The 24388-nt window shown below is 54.7% G+C and overlaps 1 protein-coding gene across 1 annotated transcript in view; it reads right to left on the minus strand.

Moving 5' to 3' along the window:
* SH3PXD2A (SH3 and PX domains 2A) overlaps positions 1 to 24388 on the minus strand; it is a 222551-nt gene that overhangs the window by 88276 nt on the left and 109887 nt on the right. Inside the window, exons 4-5 of the mRNA XM_028149383.2 lie at positions 22734 to 22810; positions 11967 to 12058 (exon numbers count right to left, since the gene is read on the minus strand). Coding sequence (XP_028005184.2) covers positions 11967 to 12058; positions 22734 to 22810 — 169 coding nt within the window. The remainder of the gene's footprint in view (positions 1 to 11966; positions 12059 to 22733; positions 22811 to 24388) is intronic.

Here is a 24388-nt window from a genome sequence, read left to right on the forward strand (position 1 = left end):
GTGAGGATTATCAAAAAGACGAAAAAAAAAAAAGTATGGGTGGAGTCGAGGGTGCTTCAGCCGCTTACTACTTGGTGACACAAGCAAGTTACTTAACCTCGGTACCTCGCGTTGTCAAAGGGGATAAAGTAGTTCCTACCTCTGCTGTTGTCGGGACTATCTGGGACAGTGCACAAAGCTCTTGAGCCGCATCTGGGGCGAGAGAGGACCCCTGGGTTCATGAAGGGACCTAGATTTGGAGTGTGGACAGTGGCCACGGTATAGGAGGGGCTGACTGGCCCCCCTTTATGGGTTTGGACTTTGTAAGACCCTGGCTCTGCCGCCCAGGGTTCCAGCTCAGCACCATGAAAACAAGGGCCTGGGTTCCCCCGGTGTGCACCCCCCGGAATCCCATCGGATGGTGACTGTGCGTGTCCGTGGGAGATGGGGTGGGGACACCAGGCTGGTTTCCTTGGTGGGGAAGGAAGCTGGTTGGCCCACCGGCCACGGAGAGCTGTGAGCGCCCGACAGGCTGCCGCGCTCCCACCCCCTCCTCTGCCAGCCTGCTCCTGGCCACAGGCCCCTGGACTTCCGGGGACCGCGTGCCCGATCTGGAGAACTCAGAAGAGGCAGCGACAGAATGCGGAGGCAGCGTTCGCCTGTGCCTGTTGGGCACTGGAGATGTGGCTAAAGTGACCCACAAATTTTAGTCATATTTCATTTTAATCAAGATTTTAATTTAAATAGCTGCCGTGTATTGGCTGGTGCTTTAGACAGTGCAGCTTTGACCAATGATGTGAATTGGGTACCAGTAGGAGGTTTGTTTGGCTTTTGCGTGTGTGTGTGTGTGTGTGTGTGTGCATGTGTGTGTGTGTGTGTGTATGTGTGTGTGTGTCTGTCTGTCTGTCTGAGTTCAAATCCCAGCTCTGCTGACAGATTGCTTAGGGCCTCTCTCTCTTCATTTCCATTGTGTGAAAAGGAGAGACCAACAGGACCATCTAACTGGATTGTCGGAGGCTAAACCAGTTAACACAGAGTAAGACCTGGTGCACGGGGAGGCTCCGGGCCTCCGCCCACTCCTCCATCCCCACCTGCCAGTCACGGAGCCCTGCTGAGGGCCTGACTTGGTAGGGGGTTGGGGTGTCTCTCTGGAGGAGCCAAGACTTGTAGGTGAGATGAACCACCTGGGACAGGCTGGGCAAGGCCGGGGTGGGGGCAGGGGCTGCTGGAGAAGGGGCTTAGGAAGGAGTTGGGGAGACTGGTTCAGCTGGCCCCACTGGGGTGAGCCAAGGGTTGGGGTGTCTATTTAAATGTGAAGAAACACAAGCTCAGAGAGGGAAAGCCACTTGCCAAGACCACATGGCTTGGGAGTGGCAGAGCTGGGGGGTGGCAGGGCTGAGGGGTTCAATGCCATCAGAATGACTGCTACTCCCCTCACATTGCCCAGGAATTGCCACTGCTGCCCAGCTGCCCGGCCTCCCGGGGCCTTGGCCTTCGCTGACCGGAAGCGGCAGGAGTGCCAGCCAGGCCTGGATCCCCTCGGGCTGCACCAAGTGGCCGCCACACTCCGCACAGGGGGCGCTGGGAATGCAGGACAGAGGGCTCTCGCCCGTGGCCGTGTGCCCAGGGCACTGACCGTGCTTCTGGGCCAGCCTGGGCTCAGGGAGGCTGGGGACTTCCAAGGGTCTGCGTGTGAGAGAGGGTGTCTCGTGAGGAGTCGCAAAGCCACCAAACTGAGCCACCCAAGACCTGGGAGATGGCAGCCCACTCCGAACCTCACTATCCCCGACTGGAAAAATGAGGGCGTGGCCCTGGGCCCCACCTGACTTCTGCAAAGAGGCCCCGCTCCGGGCCTCAGACAGGCCTGTGTCCTTCCTGCCGAAGGAGGGCCCTCTGGGAGCTCTGGGTGACAGCTTCCTCCCTAGCCCTCCTCCACCCAGCCTCCTGCCAGCCCCGGCCTGCTCTGTCTCCTCTGGGCCAGTCCGGCTCTAACCACAGCCAGGTCACTGTTCACCAGGACACGGACTACAGAGCCCAGCAGGCCAGCCCTGGGACGCCGCTTCCCTCTCCCACTACAATGAAAGCTGGGCTCTGCCACCAAGCAGTCCCCTGAGGCCCTGGAGCAGGCATGAACCCTTGAACCCCAAAGCATGGTGGGAAATGGGGGGGTGGGGGGGAGAGTGGTTCAGGCTTTGGTGGGAGTCACCACTGAGAAGCCCCGCCCCTCAGTAAATCCTTTCCCAAAGGATATCATACGGCTATTACTGCTCTTGTCGTTATTATCAAATACTATAACTAACAAGAATGGTACATTTTTCAAGCATTTACATTATAAATGTACCAAACTAAGCCCTGACACATCAGCTCATTTTATCCTCACTGTGTGGCAGTACTCCTGTGTGGCAGGTTTTCTTCTTTCCCCTATTTTATAAGACGGAAAAAGGGGACCAGAGAGGGCACGTAACTTGCCCAGAGTAACACAGCTTGGGAGTGACAGGGGCAGGATCTGAGCCCAACTTGCCTTAGTCTAGCACTCCGATCCTTAACCCCTTGTGGCTGATAAGGACGCCAGTAAAATCCAGCCAGATAGGCTAACCGAGGAGTAGGTGAGGAAGAGAAAGGTAAAAGGAAGGCAGAGACCCAGGGCTAGACACACCAAGACAGCACCACCCAGTTCTAGAACGTTCTTAGGGAGGTCACACCGTAAGCTCTGGTGTGAGTGAGCACAGCTTCCTGGGAGAGGAAACTGGCTGTGACACTGCTTTCTAACGGGACCCTCCGGCCCCAAGTCCATGACTGTTCCTGGGGCTGGTCTGCAGCCCCGGGACCCGGCTCCACCCGGGACAGGCTCGGCAGCCCCCGGGAGGCTGTTTCTCTCAGGAGAGGTTTTGTAACTTCTGGGGACATCCTGGGCGCTGGGCCCTTCAATTGTCTCTCCTTCCCCATTTCGGCTCCCAGCCTCAGGCCACTTCCCGACACCCCACCCCCAAACCCAGCCTGGAGCAGCACCCCGGCCCCTCCCCGGATAGCGGAAAAGGGGCCACACTCTAACCTGACTAACTCAGGGAAGGCCTGCGTGGGCCTGGCAAACGTAAGAGACCTAGAGTAACCACAAAGGATGGCCTGAAATTAAAACCTTTCGTTAAAAAGCAATTTATAGTGGGTAGTCATGTCCTAGGCCAGTATCTTCCCTGACAAGGATCAACTTCCATCTTCTCGGAGCCTATTGTCCTTTTGATCTAAGATAACATACCTGTGGAATGTCAGGGTTACTTGTAACTTCCCTTTTTCAAGGCCACAACAAAGGGCAGGCACCCGGGCGGAAACCACAAATTCCCTCATTGCCATCCAACCCCAGAGGTCCCCCACCCCTTTGCTTTCTCCCACCTCTCTAATCCAGGCGTCCTCAAACTACGGCCCCGCGGGCCACATGCGGGTGTTTTTGCCGTTTTGTTTTTTCACTTCAAAATAAGATATGTGCAGTGTGCATAGGAATTTGTTCATAGTTTTTTTTTTTTAAACTATAGTCCAGCCCTCCGACGGTCTGAGGGACAGTGAGCTGGCCCCCTGTTTAAAAAGTTTGAGGACCCCTGCTCTAATCTATCAACCAATGGATTTCATGGAACCCACTCTGTCTCCCCCTTTGTGGACATTTATAAAACTAAGTGAAAAGCCGCCATTCTTTGGAACACTGTCTCAGTGAGCTGAGGTTCTTCTTCCCGGCAGATGTTGACAGTTGGGCTCCAATAAAACTCAAAAATTCTTTACAGGTTTGCATGTTTTTCCACGTTAACCTCTACCATGACTATGCTGTTTCTCCCCTTCACTACAGGTTCCATGAGGCAGGTACTGTGACATCTGCCAGGCCCCGCACAGGGCTGGGCACCATGGGTGTTTGTTGAGAGAATGCATGAATGCATGGATGCCCTGACTACTGGTGACCAGGCTCGGGGCTCTGAGGTTCTGGGGAGCTGAGGTTCTGGCTGGAGCTTTGGTATCATCCCGAGCTGTCCTCGAGGCAAACCCTGGGTCTCTGCCCTCCCGTCCTTCCTTTCCCCCGAGGAAAGCTCAGTGGAAGTGCCGCTTCCTCCAGGAGGTCTTCCCTGATCGTTACAGATGGGTCAGCAGGCACGGATGTCAGTTTGTGTCAAATACGAAAGGGGCCCTGACCGGTTTGGCTCAGTGGATAGAGCGTCGGCCTGTGGCCTCAAGGGTCCCAGGTTCGATTCCGGTCAAGGGCATGTACCTTGGTTGCGGGCACATCCCCAGTAGGGGGTGTGCAGGAGGCAGCTGATTGATGTTTCTCTCTCATCGATGTTTCAAGCTCTCTATCCCTCTTCCCTTCCTCTCTGCAAAAAATCAATAAAATATATATTTTTTTAAAAAATTAAAAAAAAAAATACGAAAGGGCTCGAGCGGCCCCTGGTGACGGGGCACTTCCTGTCCATTCCTGAGGCTGGCCTTGGTCTCTGCTCCATCCTCTGTGACATCACCGAGTTGTCAGGAAACCACTGTGGCAGCACAGCCTGCTTTGCTGACATCCTGCCCGATCACTTCACGTGGGTCTCCGTCCTCCCCATCTGGACGACAGAGTCTCACCGCCTCCTCTGCTGTCTCCCTGCCGGCCCAAGCCCGAGAACACGGGCACGTGTGCACGCAGCAGGTGCTGACCGTGTACTTCATATACGTTATCTCAACTCTCGTGACCACCCCAAGAGCTAGGCACTACCACTACCCCCATTTTCCAGATGAGGAAGCTGGGGCATGGAGAGCTTACATCACTATTCAGTGGCCGAGCTGAGATTGAGCCGGTGCTGGCCGACTCCGACGTGCACACTTAGATCCTCCATGGCCTTCCCGGTCCCTTTCTTGGCCTTCCCACCCTGCAGACCTCCAGGAACACCCTCGCCCCTGCCCACCCACCTACGCTCAGAAGCCTCCGAGCATGCCCTGGGCATATCCCCCCTCGGCCCAGCCCACTCCCTGCCTCTCTGCCTCTAACTCTCCCTCCGCATCCAAGTCCAGGTGGAGGTTTGGCTCCCCAAGGCAGCCTTCCCTGCACAGCACAGCCCCCCAGGGGTCTCCCTCCCTCGCCAAGGTTCCCCTGCACTCCTGGCCTGAGCCTCTCCTTTAGGCCTGCGCCACCACCTCATCCCTGCACTGGTCAGTCCCACCCTCCTGGGAAGGGGACCCCAGGGGCCTGGCCCCTCCAGGGAGGCCTTCCTGAGAGCTCCAGCCACCGTGACATTGGCCTTGAGCGGACCTGGGCAGCCCAGGCTCCTCCCCCTGGTTACAGAAATGCAGGGCTGGGGTGAGCCTTCCCTGCCGCTCACCACGCTCTGCCTCGGATCCGCTGCTGAACTCTCTGCCTGTCCACAAGCATTTGCTGAGCATCGATTATGTGCCAGGCCCTGGGGTCAAAGGATTGAGGAAAACGGACTCATCCCCTGGGACCATGAGCAGATCCAAATAAAGCAAATTGGCCAACTGGGTTAAGAGCTGAAAGGAAAATGAAGCAAGAAAGGGAGGTCTCTCTGAAGAGAGGATTAAAGGAAAGCCCGCGGGGCAGCTGGAAGGGATGGCTGGGCTGGGGCGAGGGCGGGGGCGGGGGGAGCGGGGGGAGGGGGGCACCGGCCCCTGGAAGATCTTGGAAGTCATCCTGAGCACAGCAGAAGGCACGGCCGGTCGCGAAGCTCACACAGGCTTCTTGGAAAGCTCCCTCTGGAGGTGGGCTGGTGCCCCACACCCGCCCTTGGGTGGGACAGCCGTGGCCCAGAGTTCACTGGCTCCCAGAGTTCCCTTCGGGATGAAGCCCCAGTAGCTGGTCGATAATGTACCACCTTTGGCTGCCTTTCCTCCCCTGCCCGCCTTCACTCCCTCCCTGGTGTCACCTCCCAAATAAACTGCTAGGTCTCAGATCTGCCTCTGAAGATCTTGGTAGGCCAGAAACACCTACCTCTCCCCATTTCTGGCCCATCAAGATCTCCCTAGCCCGCAGGATCTAGCACAGTGCCCAACACACAGTGGGGGCTTTACCCGCACACGCTGGGTGTGGGCCAAGGTGGGGAGAACCCAGGTCTCCTGTACTCTGGCTCCCGAGGCAGCGGCCTGCAGCGTGGCAGGTCTCCACGTGTCCCTGGCCAGGTGAGACCGGCTCACAGGCGCCCTCTCCCGCTTGGGGTGGGGATCCGGCCACTCCCAGTTATTCATCTTTCATTCTCTGGCTTGGCAGGTCTAATCAGGAGGCTGTCTCTACCTAATTAAGTCAGACCTGACCACAGCCCAGCGCCTGCTTCCCTGGCCGTTTAGAAGAGCTGCCCCTCCTGGCCATCAGCCAGGCTCCTAGCCAAGCCTCCCTAAGGTTTCAGCTCTCCCTTCCATGCACCAGCATTCGGGATGCTCCGAGCCTGGGAATGCTCTGGAAATCCTCTGGGAAGGTTCCGAGGGCCGGAAAGACCACTGGATTTGGAGTTTGGAAGAAAAAAAAAAGCACACGTTTTCTGAGCCTAAGGTTCCTCAGCTGCAAAAAGGAGGCATGAACCTCACAGGATTGTAATGATGACTGAACAAGATAGATCATGCTCCAGGGTCCAGCATAGCTGCTGGCACATCTGAGCCTGCAGGCACCCGCCAAAATGCTGGTGGCTGTAATATCCAACGTTGCCACAAGGTGGGGCAAGAAACACATCCCATGAACTAAGGCACTTGAAGTGACCAAGTTACTAGTGTAAGTGGTGCCTCAACTCCAATCAACCTTAAGACACAACTCATAGGGCCAGAGAAGGGGAAAGGGTCGCATGCTCTGTAGAACGCTGTCTCTTTCACATCTTACTGTTGCTATGAATGTCTTCAGTGTCTTCCATTCCTACAGCCATCAGCGGCCCAGCCAAAGCCAATACTCTCTCTCCAGGAAGAGTTTTTGTTTATTTTTCTTTTATTAATCCTCACCCGAGGACATGCTTAGAAAGAGACAGGGGGAGAGGGATCGAGAGAGAGAGAGAGAGAGAGAGAGAGAGAGAGAGAGAGAGAGAGAAGCCAGAAGGCAATTTCTTTAATCCCTTTAAACTGCCACAGTCTCTCAGGGACTCTAACCTGATTGCCCTTCTCTCCCACTCCCCTTCGGGGACTGGCTGTCACCTCACTCTCGGCTTGAATGCTGCCTCTTCAGGGAGACCTCCCTGACCACCTCACCAGGCTGGACTGTTGCTGTGGATCCCCATTGGCTCAGCAGCTGTTGTAAGCCCCATTTTACAGATTGAGAGACTGAGGCCTTGGAAGTTTAAATATTTCCCAGGCCGCACAGCAGGTAGGGGATGAGCCAGGCTGCTAGCCAGAGCAGCAGGGGGCTCCCTCAGCAGCCAGCCAAGCCCTGCCTGTGCGGTCTCTCTCCCCCACAGGCAGGGCTGAGCCGTGTCCACTTGCATGGGTCCCATGCCTCACACTGAGAAGGGGATCAAAAATGGATGAATGCCTCCTGCCTGGAAGCCAGAGGAAGCCCTGGTCGAGGAGGCCAAAGACTTGGGTGTGAGATTTAGCTCTGCTGTGGACCCTTTGTGGGTAGCAAACCTGGGCGCTGGTTACAAGAGAGGGGTGGTAATTATAGGGGGACGGGGGGACTAAGACTCCCCTTGCACATGACAAACAGCAAAAGCTGGCTTCGGAGCTGGGTGTCCCCACTGTTGTCTCTGAAGTTAGTTAAACTCAAGGTCACACTGCTGGCCGCAGGGGAGCCTGGATCCTCAGATCTGAAGTCGGACTCCGGAGCAGGCCTGACCTGAAAGCTGACCAGGTCGAGGATGTGGGGTTCCTGGAGGAGCCTCCCCAAATTCTCGGGGCTATCCCGGCGGCACTGCCACACCCCTCTGTCTTCCTTCTGGGTGCTGAGGCAGGGCTGGCCAAGTCCCCTCTGTCCTCCTGGACTCTGCTTTCTGCCACAGCCACAGCCTCGAGCCCCTTCCGAAAGATAGATGGGAAGGGAGGTGGGGAGGCCTTGCAGAGGAATGCCTTTCCTTGGGTCTGACCTTGTGCCCACTCCAGGCCCCGAGCAACTGCCTGCCCTCTGCCCTGGTCTGCGTCCCTGGCAGCCTCACTCAGCGCCCTCCAAGGTAGCTCCCGGGCCACCTCAACAAGCCCCTGGCCCAGACCAAGCCCGGTGCTCTGCCGTAGTCAGGTACCACAGCCTCCATCCCTCTCTTGCGGGCCTGCCAGGTGTCCCACGGCCACGGCAGGTGGCGGGGTGCTGAGGGTGGGCCTCTGGGCCAGAGGGAAGGCGGCTCTCTGGGCAGGCTGGGCAGGAACAGCTCTGATCTGGCCCTGGGCCCGTTGCCTCTCACCCCAGGTCCCTCCGAACATTGGACCATTGTTCCGAGGCCACAAGAGGGTGGCGCTGCGGCCCTGGGGCTGAAGAACAAAAACCTGTTTAGCAAGGCTCTGCTCCACCCGTGCCATTTCCAGAATTTAACCAGGATCCTGGCTGGCTTCAGCGGGAAGAAAGGAGCCCAGGCCTAGAGGGGGCGCAGGGAGCAGGAGAACCTTAGCCCAGTCCATGGGCCCACCAGGAGCCACTGAGCTCCTGTGCCAGCAGACAGGTAGCGGGTGAAAGCGATGCTCACCGTGTGGTGAGAGGCAGGCACACCTGCCCAGCCCTGGCCTCCGTTATCCCCTCTGCGACAGGGGGGCCGGGTGAGTGTGTGTCCACCCTGACCGCAGGCTCAAGCTGAGAGCAGAGAGCCAACAATGGTCAGGTGGCAAAAAGGGGCTGCAGCCCGGCCTTGTGGCTGCGAGGAGCTGTCCCACATAAAGATTAAGGTGAAGTGTGGGACTGGGCCCGCAGACTCCTGGGGAGGTGAGTGTTCCGGTGGCGGGAAGAACCAGTGCAAAGGCCCTGGGGCAGGAACAAGTCTGACCCGTGTGAGAAGCAGCAAGCTTCCAGTGTGTCTGGAGCAGGGACGGTGGGAGAGCAGCAGCGGGGGTCGCCAGAGGGGATGGAGGAGGCAGGAGGAGGAGGCCTTGACTCTGAGTGACAGCGGTGGGGGGCAGCAGGGAGGATTTTGAGCAGAGGAGTGACATGCCCTGATGTGTATTTTTAAATGGTCATTCCTCCCACGGCTTTGAAATGGACCACAGAGAACAAGGGCAGAAGCAGGACACCAGTCAGGAGGCCAGAATCCAGGTGAGAGGAGAAGGGTTGGCCGGGGGGAGCAGCAGGGGAGATGGCGAGGTGTGGACTGTTCTAAGGTGGCGCTGCAGGGTGTGCTGATGAGTTGGGTGGAGAGGTGTGAAGGAGAAAGGTGAATCTAAAATAATGCCAGGCCCGGCTGGAGTTGCTCAGTGGTTGAGCGCTGACCTATGAACCAGGAGGCCACGGTTTGATTCCCGGTCAGGGCACATGCCTGGTTGCGGGCTCGATTCCCAGTTGGGGGTGTGCAGGAGGCAGCCAATCAATGATTCTCTCTCATCATTGATGTTTCTTTTCTATCTCTCTATCCCTCTTCCTTCCTCTCTGAAATCAATACAAATATATTTTTAAAGATAAATGAATAAAATAAAACAATGCCACGGGCCCCAGCTGACCTCAGCCCTGCTCTCACACAGCAGCAATACACGTCGGACAGTCTTAGGAGTTAGAGGACAGGGCCAGTTGTCTAGAAGAGCAATTACCCGCAGCCGGGAGGTGGGCCCCACTCTCCACCGAGGAAGTCAGCGGGCGGCCTGGATCAAAGCCCAGGGCTCAGGCCTGCTGCCCACCTCCCCCACCAAGGCTGGGCGGCTGCAGGCCTTACCTTACGTGCAAGAGGGAAAGGGACATGGCCCCCACCCTGCCCCCGTGAACGCTCAACGCCCCTGCAGCAGCACACTTGAAAGAGGCCGGGGTTATCTGCAAAACTCCAATTAAACCCACAGGCTTTGATAATTTGATAAGCCACTCCACAGTCGCCCCAGAGTCAAAATACGCTGTTACTTGATCCCATGTTTATGTTCAGGATGGTGGCCTGGGAAGGTGCAAGCAGGTCTGAGAGGGAGGGGGTACAGGCGGGAGGCTGACAGATTATCAGCCTACCAGCCCAGGGCTCACCTCCAGGGCTGGGCTTTTATGGGAGCACAATCTACAGTGGAACATGGGCCTCTCGTGGCAGGTCCTGCAGGCTGAGGGGGGCCAGGGGAGGAGAAGCCACCTAGAACGTCTGGCGGCAGCTGTAACCCCACTTCAGAGCCTCACGCCTGCTTTGAGCTGGAGGGGTGGCTGTTCTCAGGCCATATCTTGCCAGACCAATTGTGAACCAGCCCAGGGGACTGATACCTCCTCAAGAAACAGGCAGATAACCCCACGGCCATGGTGGCTTGGAGGCCCAATGCTTTACACCTGAAAAGGCCAGGCTGTGGTCTGCAGGGGCGGAGCATCCACATCCCACTCTGCTCCACAACCTTCCTCAGACAGAACGGTGAGCATCCCTATGTGCCAGGGGCACCTGCCAGGTTACCTCAGTGCAATTACTCCCTAAGCCCCCTTGACCTCTCCGAGATACGTGTTATCTCATTTTAGGGGTGGAAAAACAGAAAGGCATAGAGGTTGAGCAATGGTCAGAGATCACGGAGGTGGGAGGCAGGTCCTGAGCCGGGAGCCGGGCCCTGCAAAGCCATGCCCGCTGCCTCGCCAGTACCCAGCGCGGTACCCAGTCTCCCTGAGCCTGGTTTGCACCTTCCTCGGGGGGCTTGTGGAGAGCTCACCTGCCATTAGTGCGCAGACTGACGGGTAAACTAGGGCCCGTTTACTCGGCTGACTGGCAGAGAGTGGGGTTTAGAGGCACAAAGCAAAGGCAGGGTCCGTTGATTTTGTGGTGATACACCTGCTACTTCACCCACCAGCCATGTCCCTCTCCCCTCCCGCGGGCACACGATCACTAGTGACTCCAACAGCACCCCCGCCCCCTCCGGAAGGAGCCTCTCTCTCCCCATGGAAGGGAAGAAAATAGGAGGTTCTGAGAGATCGTCCCAGTTGGGGGGCAGCAGAGCCAGGTAGGGACGGAGGGACAGACACGGCTGGTCTTAGAGCCTTCGTCTGCCTGGGGAAAGTGACTGGCAGGGGAGCACAGAGGGCAGGACAGAGAGGGCACAATGAGAGGCACCAGGCCCACCTTCTGGTCCCCCAACTCCACCCCAGATCAGGAAGGCAGGAGGAGTGGAAAGACTCTGGGCCTCTGTTTGACATCAGCCAATTGTGGGTTCACGTCCCAGCTCCAGCTGTGAGCCTCCGTTTCCTTATCTGAGATGGGGGGATAAGGATGTAGCACTCCTGATGGCAAACTCTCTCCCGAGCCTGGCACGTAGCAGGTACAGTGAGAGCGGTGTCTCTCCCTCTGGAGAGAACACACATTTGTATTTCATTTTATCGTTTGCCAAGCTCCTGCCCAGCCCTCATGTCCTCTGAGTTTACAGGCAATCCTCGGGGGTAGCAAGGGCAGGGATCCATCGCTATCCCTCTGTACCGATGAGACAAGGGAGGCTCAGGGAGTGGCCTGCCGTGAAGTGGTGTGGCTCGCAGGCAGCGGAGGAGGGCTGTGAACGCAAGACTCTGCGTCCTACTCCGGTGGTTCTCCACCGACGACTCCACGTTGTGAACCAAGTCACGGCTGGGTTTCTGAAGGCCCGTAGCCTTTGCTTGTTTCTTAAGCCTGTGGCAGCCAGCAAGGGACACGGCCACTGTCAGGCCCGGTGAGCCTCTGGGCCGGACAAAGCTTTTTCCTCCCTCAGGGGTCCAGGCCACCTTGGGCCGGGTCTTACAGCACGAAGAAGGAAAGGGCCCCTGTTGGCGGGACTGCTGTGCCGGTGTGCAGGCTGTGCGTTTTACCACCTCCTTGGGCACCACGCACAGCAAGTGCCGTGCGACACGCACCCTGGTCTCCGGGATTTCTCCTCCCCATCGCCACGTGGCACCTGCCTCTCCCACGCCTGCCTGACACACAGGAGCCGCCGGAGCTGCCACTTACTCTTTTGGAGGGTTGACGTCTTCTGGTCGGGCCTCAAAGAACTGGAAGACTTCATCACACTGTGAAATGTGGGGGGGCAGCCGGACAAGCGCCTGTGGGAAGATGGGAGAAAGGGCATTAGGCCTGATGAAACGGGGGCCGGGAAAACCCAAAGCGGGGTCAGTGTGGGCCAACAGGGATGGCGGGGGGTGGGCCTCAAAAACTGTGCTGAGGAAGGTAGTTAACTAGCCACCCACCATCCTGCCAGACAACTAGACAACAGATTAACCAATCAGTCAACTAATGAAACAACTCTCCATCTGCCCATCCACCCCATCAACCAACCATCCAGCCAATGAATCACTAACCAACCAGCCGAGTCATAAAAATAATGAAAAATACAGTCAACCAATCAAACAGTCATCTAGCCAACAAGTCAACCAACCAAACACCCACCATTCAACTAGCCAATCAAAGCAACTAAACAATCAGCCAATCAAAAGGAAACGATGACCATGGGACCCTAGGTCTCAGGGCCCTCGGGAACTACTCATTCTGCATGAACCCTGAAAGAATTCCCATGTGCCCCCAGAGTAAGTCCAAGATCTCTAGCCTGACAATCCAAGGTTTTATCCCACCAGCCTTGTCTCCCACTAGCCGCAGTCCAGCTGCACCAGATGCCCACAGTCCCTACACACTGACTGCACAATTAACCATTTAACAAGTTGATAATTCTACCGAGGACAACAGGGTGCTACCACGGAGTTTGAAAGGGAGAGAGGTTTTAGGAAGACTCTTTGAAGCTGAGTTCTGAAGGATGGGTAGGAATTAACTGGCCAAGGTAGGCGGGGAGATCAAGCATGGAGGGTCCAGGAGCTGAATGAGGTCAGAGCCCTGAGAGCACTGAGCAAGGGAGAGGAAGCCAGAGCCTGACTTAGCAGGGTCTTGTTCAGCTACGTTGAGGATACCTGGAGGGGCAGGATAAGCTGAAGGGTGCAGAAAGGCTTCTTAGAGGAGCGGGCATGAGCTAGGCTAGGAGGGTTGGACAGGCAGAGAGGAGGGAGAAAACTGTCCAGAGAGGGCTGTGGGCCAGCTGTGAGCCCACTGTCCAGGAAAGACTGAGGGCCTGCTGCGGGAAAGTGAGAGATCACGGTCAGCCGATGGTCAGAGTTCCTGCTACACACCAGCGTGGACTCCATACCTTGCAGCCTGGGGCACGGGGACCCCTGATGACCATGGAGGGATAGGGTCAGGTGAAGCCCTGCTTCTGGGCCTCTTAATCCAGTATGGAGAGAAAACACTGGAATGATCCTTTGGTCCAAACAGACAGGATCAGTCACTGCCAAAGCAGGGCTGAGAGATGGGACCAAGGAACTCTGGGCTGGAGCCAGGAGAGGAATAGGAAACCCCAGAACGGCAGGAGTGAGGAACTGCTGATAAAGGGGCTCCAGGTCAGTGGTGAGTTGGACAAGACCCTTTCATAAACCTGTGCCTCCCAGCCACCTCCACCAGTACCCAATCCAGCGGCTCCCCTGTGCCAAGCTTGCTGAGACCCCCAGGGTAGTCACTGGGAACCCTCCTGTTGAGGTCATGAAGGCAGATCTCATCTGCATGTTACAGATTTGGGGACAGAGGCTCAGGGAGGCCATGTGGCCTGCCCACAGGCCCCATCAAAGGTGGGAAAGGCCTCGTTAGAAGGTAAGCTCCATGCGGGCCGGGACTTTAGTCAGGCCTGTTGACTGTGTCTCCAGATCCTAGAAGAGTGCCTGACTCAGGAAGCATTTGTTTGAATGAATGAAGTCATCCTATATAATAAAAGGCCAATATGCAAATTGTCCCCTTGACCAGGAGTTCGACCATGAGTTCAACAAGGGGGCGGGGCTGGCCGGCCAACCACCTGCGGCCCCTCCCCACAGCTGGCCTAGCCCAATTGGCCGGATCGGGGCAGGTTGGCCGGACCCCACCCGTGCACAAATTCATGCACTGAGCCTCTAGTGAAGGAATAAATAAGGGTTCTGATGTGCAGAAGACCAAAGAAGTGGGACATGATAATGGGGCATAAAAGCACACGTGGTCTTAGGTTGCATCAACAGAATGATTGTGTTGAGGAAGAGGGAAGTGATAGTTTAATCCTTCTCTGAGCCGATCAAGTAACGATCCAAGTGTGGCATTGAGCACGAGGCATCCTACCACAATGGCCCTTCTCAATGCCAAACCCACGCCTGGGCAAGATGAGACAAGGTCCAATACCAAAACATATAAGGCCACACTATGCGACTCCCAGCTGTTCCTTCTAGAGCCCGTGGCTTTCCATGGGTCTCTAACAGATCGCATCCGCATGAACAGCCAGGAAACAGAAAGGAAGGGAATTTAACATTTAATAAGTAACGACCATGTGTCAGGCACTGTCCTAGGCCCCCTGACTCTCCAATGATCTGACAAAGAATGGAGGTTTTTCCATGTGTGCCTGACACGGGGCTGTGCCCTGGTACAGGGATGAGCCAGACACAGCCCCTGCACCCACCACAGCACACCTGACGACGGGTTGCCCGTTTTGCCCCATTGTCTCTGTTTACCCTGGGGATACTGTGCTCAGAAGGTAGGATGGGTGGAAGTTGCCCCCACAGAGTTCAAGTTTTCATTTAACACACGTGGTATGTGCTGTTTTCTTCCCCAGGAAGGATAGAAGGAAAAGAGAAAGAAAGACTGAGGAAGAAGAGAGGAAAAGCGACAGAGAGGCCTGGCTGATGTGGCTCAGTGGTTGAGCATCAACCTATGAACCAGGAGGTCATAGTTTGATTCCCAGTCAGGGCACATGCCTGGGTTGTGGGCTCATTCCCCAGTAGGGGGCATGCAAGAGGCAGCCAATCAATGATGCTCTCTCATCATGGATGTTTCCCTCTCTTTCTCTCCCTCTCCCTTTCTCTCTGAAATCAATAAAAATATATTTTTTTTAAAAAGAGAGAGACAGAGAGAGGGTGGTGGAAAGGAGAGAGAGATGGAGACAGAGAGACAGGGACATGGAGAGAGACGGAGACAGATACAGAGAGAGAGAGAGAGAGAGAGAAGAGAGAGAGAGAGAGAGAGAGAGAGAAACAAATAGAGAGACAGTGACAGAGAGAGAAGTGGGAAGCAGACCCAGTGCTCCTAGCAGGAGGCAGGAGGGGTCAGCAGGAAACACGGATGGCTTGGGATGGGTAGGAGGCAGGAGGAGCCCATTACAGGGACCTGAGCTCTGTGTGCGGAGAGTCGCTGCCAGGGTCACCTCCCTGAGAGGGACAGGGCGGGGATGCAGGGCAGGTTTCCAGTGGCCAAGCGCGAGCACCCTCCCAGCTCAGCGCTCTGCCACCCGCCAGGCGCAGAGCCCGCCAGGCTGCAGCTCGCCCAGCACCCGTGGTGAACACAGGGGCTCTTCATGCCGACCGAGACCGGCATTCTGGGGGCAGAGGCCGCGTGGGCCGCGAGGGCCTCAGACAAAGGGGCCTTTTGGTGGAACCGCTGCAGACATCTTTATTTAATAGGGAGCCCCGAGGGGAGCGCATGGAGAGCTCGTCCTGATTTCAGGCTGACAAGAGGCTCTCAGCTCAGAGCAGCTTCCATCAGAGCAGCCGCCAAGCCCATCTCTGGCCAAAATCGTTTGGCAGGAGAGCCGGTGCTGAGCAGTCAGTCCTGGAGGCCTGGGCTGGGGATGGCTGCCAGAGCCGGGGAACCCCCACACCCAGCCGTCCTGAGAGGAGCAGGTAGGGCCAATATATGGGGACTTCTGGGGCACCACCCCTGGCTCAGGCCTAAAGTTCTGCCATTGCACCTTCAAGATGCATGCCAGGGGGTGGTGAAGTTGGGGCCTCAGGGCCAGGCAGACGTGGGTTTGAGCTCTGGCTGTGCCATTTGCCAGGATGCTGTGTGATGCCGAATATGTGATTTGCCGTCTCTGAGCTCAGTGCAATGGGTTTGGCATGGCCCCTACCTGTTCGGAGGTTAAGTGAGATCATAAATACGAGGAGCCTAGCACAGTGCCTGGCATCAAGCAAATGCTCAGTGAATGTTAGCTGTTGCACTATTGTCTTCGGTGCCATTACTCTGATGGTGAAAGCAATGATGCATACGAGAAAGAACACAGGAGGGGGAGTCCGGAGACCTCAAGTCTAGCTCCAATCCTGCCTTTCTATACTTGCTGCCTGACCTTGGGCAGCTCGCCTCAACGCTCCGGTTGTCGTTTCTTTTAGGATAAAACAGACCAGCTCTGGAATCTCAAACTATATCTCATGGAACACCTGTCTGATGAGATGACATGAGTTCTGTGGGCACAGGTGAAAGGATGTTTTGTAGATCCCCATCTTGGTCTTGGAAATCACCATACTCATTATCATAGCAAAGGCTCTGAGAAGTCCTGCAGGAAAGAAACCTGCAGAGCTTTGTGAGGCCAGCATTTATTAATCATTATGACATCCTGGGGACTGCCTCATTCAGTCATCACATTAAATCCGAGATAGGTATGAACATGATTCCAAGTCCCCATTAGGATAAACTAAAGCACAGAGAGGTTAAGTAATTTCCCAAGGCCACAAAGCTACTAAGCAGCAAGGCTTTAAATGGGGCCGTCTAGTCCAGAGCCTACGCTCTGTCTGATCTACTTCTCTCTACCGCCTCCACCATTACCCACAGGTCTCTCTGACTGCAGAGCTGGTTTTCCAAACGATTCCTACTGACGGCCCAGGGAACGCAGCTGGGGCAATTCCAGACTAGAGACATTCTGACGTTTCTTCCAGCTCAACAGCCCGCGGCTCCAGGACTGTCAATAGCACCACTATCAGTGACTTCAGTGTCAGATCTATCAATCAATCTCACTGAGCCTTTCTAACAGAGCTTTGACTCAGGTGAGGTTGGAGGGTCGGAAGGACCCCAGCAGGGAGAAGGCCTGGAATGACCTCAGAGCCCTCAGCATCCAGGGAGGGGCCACTGTCCCGTGGGGCTGCTTAGAGCATGCAGGATGTCAGCTGAGCTAACATCAGTCTCCATCCAACCTTGGCGTCCTGTGGTCCAGGGGGTGGGCGAGCTGGCTGACAGCAGATCTGGAGAAACAGGGTGAGGGGAGGGGCTGAGGCAGGGGCGCCTAGGCACTCAAGAGCCATCCAGGTTTGCCCACCAGCCAGTTCTTCCAGGGCCTTCCTCCCCCAGACCTCACCTGCCCTGAAGTCTCCAGCTCCTGGCCCCGGAGACCATTTCCTGGGAGCCAGTGGCATGGGCCACCACCTGGCAACATGTCACCATTCCGGATGGTGCAGATTCAGATAAGAGAGAGGGTGGCTGCACTGCATGTCTCTGAGACCCCCTGGTCTTTGCAAGCGGAGCAGCGTGGGAGGGGGGCCCTGGCCAGGCTGTGTTCAGACCCTCTGCTCCGAAATGAACCCCCTCCAATGAAGCCCACTGCGCTGGATAACGCTTGTCTCAGGATGCTGAGGGCTCTGATGTCATTCCAGGCCTTCTCCCTCCTAGGGGCCTTCCGACCCTCCAACCTCACCTGAGTCAAAGCTCTGTTAGAAAGGCTCCGTGAGACTGATTGATAGATCTGACACTGAAGTCACTGATAGTGGTGCTATTTACAGTCCTGGAGCCGCTGGCTGTTGAGCTGGAAGAAACGTCAGAATGTCTCTAGTCTGGAATTGCCCCAGCTGCGTTCCCTGGGCCATCAGTAGGAATCTTTTGGAAAACCAGCTCTACAGTCAGAGAGACCTGTGGGTAATGGTGGAGGCGGTAGAGACAAGTAGTTCTGCATTTAGCAAAACAAGGTGTGTGCCCTGCTCTTTCCCCGGGATCAGACATTGTCCTCTTTTTATCAGCATCAGTTTGGTTTCTCATCAATGGACATCTCCAGGTAAAAGCCCAGGGACCCTGGGTGGGGTGGGAGTGTGTCTCAGGGGTTGGAGTTCTGCCTGTTTGGCCCCCACTCTTGCCCCCATCCCCACTCCTCTATCCTGCCCCAACTGTTCCTTCTACATCACCTTCTAGGAAGCTGGGTGCTCACCGAATTTCTGTAACTCTGAGTATCTCAAACACAGGGGTTCTCTTTTTAAAGGATTTAGGCAGCAAATCCTTTGAAACGGAAATAGTGTCTAATTTGCGGCTGCAGGTTAAGCCATTTCACAAGGGATCCTCGTACATCGGGCCTTGGGGACATGTCACTCTCTTCCGAGGTGTCCTATGCTTGTATTGATCTTTGCAGCTTGTCATCAGATGCTGGCTAGACGCCCACGTGGGGCCAGGCTTCTTGCTGGTTAGTGAAGACACACGGAAACAGAGGGGGGCCTTCCAGGAGCTCCTGGCCTGGAGAAGATGGACACATGGATGTCACCCTCGGACTGGGAATGACGTGTGATGTGGAGGCATGCACAGGGCTTTCTGGGGAATGGGAGAGAAGGGGTCAGCTTTCCCCGGGGAGTCGGGAGGCTTCTGGGAGGGACCCTGTGGAAGCGGAATACTTCCCCAGGTGAGGGGCTAGCACAGGCCAAGGGGCAGGCGCCTCAGGGGTCTGGCTAGCTGGGAATGGCCAAACGTCCGGCAGACTGGACGGTGGAGTTCGGAGGAGAGAGGTGAGAGCTGCGGCCTGAGCAGCACTTGGGAGCACCCCACAGAGGGCCTGGCTGAGCCACTCAGCGGTTCTTGTGGGCAATGGGGCTCCTCTGAGGGCCTTTAAGGAGAAAGGGAGAGGCTGGGCCAGAGCAGATGGGGAGATTCTACCAGCTAGGTCCCCCAGAAGCAGACCACTGGGGAAGGACGGACGAATCAGTGTTGCCTCTCTGCCTCAGTCTCCGCCCTGAGCAATGAAGTTCCTCTCCCAGCTAGGACTGAGCATGCAAGGAGCTTTGGTGCCTCTTAAAGGACTCTTTTGGTTGCAACATGAACCTTCCTCTTTATTTTTTTTTTAAATTTGTTTTCATTGATTTCAGAGAGGAAAGGAGAGGGAGAGAGAGATAGAAACATCAATGACGAGAGAGAATCATTGATCGGCTGCCTCCTGCACGCCCAACACCGGGGATTGAGCCCGCAACCCGGGCATGTGCCCTGACCTCCTAGTTCCTAGGTTGACACTTCACCACTGAGCCACGCAGGCTGGGTCCTTTCTCTTTATTAATGAGAACCAATGATGGGCCGTGGTGGAACATTCCCACGGTGGGAGGGAGAATACCTGAAACTAAGAACCACCACAAGTCATAGCCTCTGCTTTCAAATCTGGGAAATGGGGATGAAAATGAATGAGCCCGTGAGAGTCAGAGGGTCTTGTTGGGCTTGGAGTCCCTCCCCCAGCCTAACTATAGCCAACCCCTCACCCCTCCCACAAAGAAAGCCATCGATCCTGAGGCAAGTCTATCGCTGACAGGAGAATAGAAGCAAGCTCCACTTTTTAGACAGCAAAAAGGTTTGTCACACCCACCAGGAGATAGAGACTTGTACACTGTCATTAACATGGCAAAGGGGGAGCGGATCATTCTCAAACACTCTCACCCCTCCACTCTCCCAACCCCGGAATACTTACATTATCCCCTAGACAAAAACTGCAAACATGTATGTCACAGGCAGGAACAGGGTAAATGGAGTCACTTATAAAATTGTTAGTCAGAGCCCCTCAAGTATAGCTCAAGCTTATTAGTGAGATGAAAGTTTTCAACGTGTTGAGGCCACGGAACCATTAAATATTAACCGCATAACCATGTTGCCTATTAAATTAATTTATGGAGTCAAAGAAATGCCTTTGGAACCCCTCTTGATAGACACCTGGCCCTCCAGTGCCACATAAAACAATTACTGGCTGGCGCTCACTAAATTTTCCGTGACGCTCATCCAATCTGCTCCATAGATGTTTGAAATTAACAGAGACGTGGGCTGTGAAATCCCCATTAGGCGGGGGGACTGCCTGAAGTCTGGGGAGGTCGCCTGCATGGTCAGACTTTCCACATCTGAGTCCTGGCAGAGGAGCTGGCTGCTCTGTGCACAGAGCCAGCTTCACAATGGGGGGTGCATTTGAATCCCCAGCAAATCCCGGACTCGGAGTGCACGTTGTCTAGCAGGTCAAGGAAGGTGTTGGCCAGCCAAGCAGAGCTGCATATGCAGGGTACTGCAAATAGCCCCGCCCCCCCATCCCCCCACTCCGAAATTCTAAGCAGTGTGTCCAAGGACAAGCATAGACAAGGGAAGGGCCAGCCAGGGCGTGGACCACACATGGCATTGACAGTGGACTTTGCTGTGGGGAGCAGTGACGTTGAGTGAAGTGTTGGATCCTGAGTGGCCATAGATTGGGCCATTGGGTGGCAGAGCTGTGAAATGCAACCCTGGGTGGCAGTGACCATGGATGGCTACTGCCTTATTCCTGATGACCATTCCAAGGTCATTCTAAGGTCCCAGACAATCAGACCACAGATCCCAGCTTTCTAATTCAGCAGAATTAAAGGTCACTTCTGCACTGCCCTGCCCCCCACCATTCTCAGAGTAAATTACAGCCTGTGAAATGTCTGGCTGCTTGGTGAACCCATGACATTGCCCCTCATTGCCTGGCTCTGAGCCGCTCTTGTCTGAGCTAATCAGGTTAGGAGGCCCCTCCTCTTGCAGACCCCACTTAAATGGCTCCCTCAGCCACCAGCAGCACTCCTGGGACCCCTGAGTCCCCTGACTCTCATCCTGATTCAGGAGTCCTGTCCAAAGCCTGATCCCAGGGGATAAGATGTTAGGGGTCTCCCCCTCCAGATGACCTAGGAGGGGGCATCTCCACAGAGACCAGCTGCAGATGCCCGGGCTCCACCACCGAGGCTGCCGCAAGCCTTGAATCCCAGCTGGGAGATGCGTCCTCCTGCCCTTTGCCCTCTCCTCCATTAGCTTTGCCCATTTATTTAACTTCTTGGGAAGGAATGAGGAGAAATAAAAGCTCAGGCTGCAGCCATTAATTTAACTGGAAATGGCAAATGCCCTTTAAAGAGAAAAAGGAATTCAGGCATACCCTGTCTTATTGTGCTTCGCTTTCTCACACTGCACAGATGTTGCCTTTTTTACAAATTGAAGGCAAGACCCTCCACCAGCAAAATGATTATGACACTTGCTTTACTGCGGTGGCCTGGTACAGAACCCACAGCCTCTCCTAGGTCGGCTGGATTGGTCTGAGGAAAAGGAGCTTCTGGTTTAAGGGAATAATTCATCATCCGGGCATCCTTTCAGGTTAAGGAAGAAAATGTGACCGGTACGATCTGCAGTCACGAAATTCAGACTCAGCTTAACGCAGAGTCTGTGCGAGTGCCTGCCGGCCCAGTCAATTTAGCAACATGATTCTTATTTGAGCATTTTTATTGCCAAACAGTGATTGAGAAATATCAAACATTAGCGCAAAAAGGAATCTTTAAAAAACCCAATATATATTTTTATTGATTTCAGAGAGGAAGGGAGAGGGAGAGAGAGAGAGAGAGATGGAAATATCAATCATGAAAGAGAATCATTGATCAGCTGCCTCCAGCACACCCCAAACTGGGGATCAAACCTGCAACCTTGCACGTGCCCTGACCGGGAATCGAACTGTGATTTCCCGGTTCATAGGAACACTGAGCCACGCTGGCCAGCCAAAAAGGAATCTTACGGTCACAACTCTGTGTAGGGGCAGGGTATTTCAGAATGACGAACACTGAGACATACCTTCCCTTACTCAACCCCTTTCATGAGCCCTGCGAAAGAGTTGTTTCTACCCCCCTTTTACAGATGAGGAAACTGGGGCTCAGAGAGGCAAAGTAACTCTCCCCAAGTCACAAAGCTAGTAGGTTAGGGCCCTGGGGTCTGACCCCAGCTCTAATACTAGCACTCACAACAAAACGCTATCCCACTTGCCTCTCCTCAGATTCCACCGTAGGTTTAGTTTAAGAAATTCCATCTCCATGAAAGCCAGTGGTACCCAGCGGTCACGTTCAACTTTCTGCCACGGAACAATAACAAAAAGGTAGCATCTACTGAACGCTTCCTCTGTACCAGACACTGTGCGCTGTTGTTGCTCACATGTGTCAGTTCCTTTCCTCCCCAGAACTACCTTCTGCAGAGGCACTATTCTCCCTGAGGTACAGGTGTGGAAATGAGGCTCCGGGAAGTTAAGGAACTTGCCCAAGTTCTCGAAGCTAGTGAGGAGTTCGGCCCGCCCAGGGACCTCACTCTCCCTGCAGGGGCCTAGGCTCTAATCCAAGTAGAAAGGCAACAGGCTCTGCATCTGGACATCGCTGTCACGCTCCCGTCCGCGCTCTGGCATGGGCTCTCCTAGTGCATGTGCGTACACATGCTGTGCGTGTGTGTGTGTGTGTGTGTGTGTGTGTGTGTGTGTGTGTGTGTGTGAGTGTGCGCACACTTGTACCTATGAAGATGTGTCCATGAACTCTGTAACTATCAAGACTTCTGTGAATAAACAAATACACGTTTCGAATGCTCTTGAACCCAGAACCGATTCCAACAACGTCCCCCAGGAACTCAAAGCAACAGTTCTACGTCCAGCAGAACGTCACATACAGAATCCCTTCGCAGGAACCCCTTCGCTGAGCTCCCAAGCCCGTGGAAGTGATTTAAAATGGCGTTTTGTAAACAAGGACGTGTCCCCAAAGGAGTAGAGGCTCAGCTGTGAGCCTGAGGCCCTCAGAGGGTGACCCAGTCATGGGGTGGCCCTGCCCTAAGGGACACCCATACCCACCCCTCGGGCCAGGAAGCACCAGGCCCCAGGATGTATCTTCACAGATGGACAGAAGGGGCGGCCCCCAACCCCCCAGACAGCCTTACCCGGCAGTACTCGTCGATGGGCTTCAGCCTCCTCACAGCGACGTCCCGGATGTGGCTTCTCCGGAAGAGGATTTTGCCTGGAAGAGAAATGCTTGTGAGCCAGGTGAGTCCAGGTAAAGCTGCCACAGGGACCTGGGACCCTCCCCTCTCGGTCCCCTCTCCCTTGGCTTCTCGGCATCAAGGCAACAAGGGAGTAGTCACCTCTTTCAGGGGGTAGGAGGCACCCAAGGCTGAGAGCCCAGGACCTCTCGGGCAGGCGAGGAGCCCTGGAGGCTGCCATCTGGCCCAGGTCACCGTGTCTGGGTCTAATGGCAGGATCAATGCCCAGGCGTGGGCACAGCTCCCAAGTGACCTCGCAAATAAATACAAAGGATGGCCCCACCCAACTCTGTGTTTTGTTTTCTGGCCCATCCCTCCTTGAGAAATCGGCATTAGTTCCTGCCAGCCGGGCAGGAATTCCTATTCTTAGTTTAAGTGGGTGGCTATTTCCAGGGCGGGCACAGGCCAATGCCGAGGGGGCCTGGCTGCCCTGGCCTGACTGTTCCCCAACTTCTCTGACACACAGCCTCCAGCCGTCCGGACCACTGCATGGCTGTGCTGATATACCCTTTTACAGGCATGGGCAAGGCTCACAGGAAATGCCAACCCCTCAAACCTTCCCAGCAGGCTCCTCTGAACTAGCAGAATGCAATGATAACAAATAGGTCAATGCACAGTCCTTCACAATAATTAAATTTGGAATATGAACTCTTTGGCCTGACATTCAAGGCCCTAAAGACAATCACAGCTGACATTTCTGTGCTCAAAGACCATCCATGTCTAGGGCCAATGCCCCCTCTTTAGAGGCCTTCCTTGATTGGTCAAGCTGGGAGTAATCTCCATCTTTCTAGGCCATCCACGCACTTTGTCCATTCCTAAGGCATTCGTGCATTCTGCTGTGTGTTACAGCTATTTGCGAGTCTCCTGCCACCAGGGGCCTGTCTGTCTCATCTGAGCTGGTACACTGTGAAGTGCTCATGGCATAGCTACTAGGTGTACCGGTTAATGATGCGGATTTTTTTCAATAGATGGGGTTCCACATAGGTTGATATGTATGTGCTTTGATATATATGCTACTTTGTTGTATTGACAAGCTTCAAAACTTCATATGTCAAATTTTCTGAAGGTGTTAACATCATAGATATTTTTACGGTTAAAAATGTCGAATTTCGTGCCAAAAAAAGAGCATTTGCGGGAAGTTTTAATTCATTACTTTATTTTGAAGAAAAGTGCTAGCAATGGACATTAGTTTGAATAAAGCACTTTTGATGTTTCTCTTGAAATTATCGTGTTGTCTGTAATCACAAAATCCGAATTATTAACCGGTTAATGATTAATCCACAAAATTAACCAGTATCTGCAAAATTAACCAGTTAACGATCAATCCTCATCCAATAATGCTTGTAATTGTTGGTCTTCAAAGTTTTTCAGTTGACCTGGACGTTCTTTGTCTTTCACATCGGAAACCATCACTTTTAAAGTGTTTAAACCAGAGTTCACAAGTATTTTGAGATGGAGCATGTTCACCATAAGCTTCCCAAAGTATACGATAACTTTCAGCAGCACTTTTCTTCAAAATAAAGTAATGAATTAAAACTTCTCACAAATGCTCTTTT

This window comes from Eptesicus fuscus, chromosome 17 (genome assembly GCF_027574615.1).
Source record: "Eptesicus fuscus isolate TK198812 chromosome 17, DD_ASM_mEF_20220401, whole genome shotgun sequence".
Taxonomy (NCBI): Eukaryota; Metazoa; Chordata; class Mammalia; order Chiroptera; family Vespertilionidae; genus Eptesicus; species Eptesicus fuscus.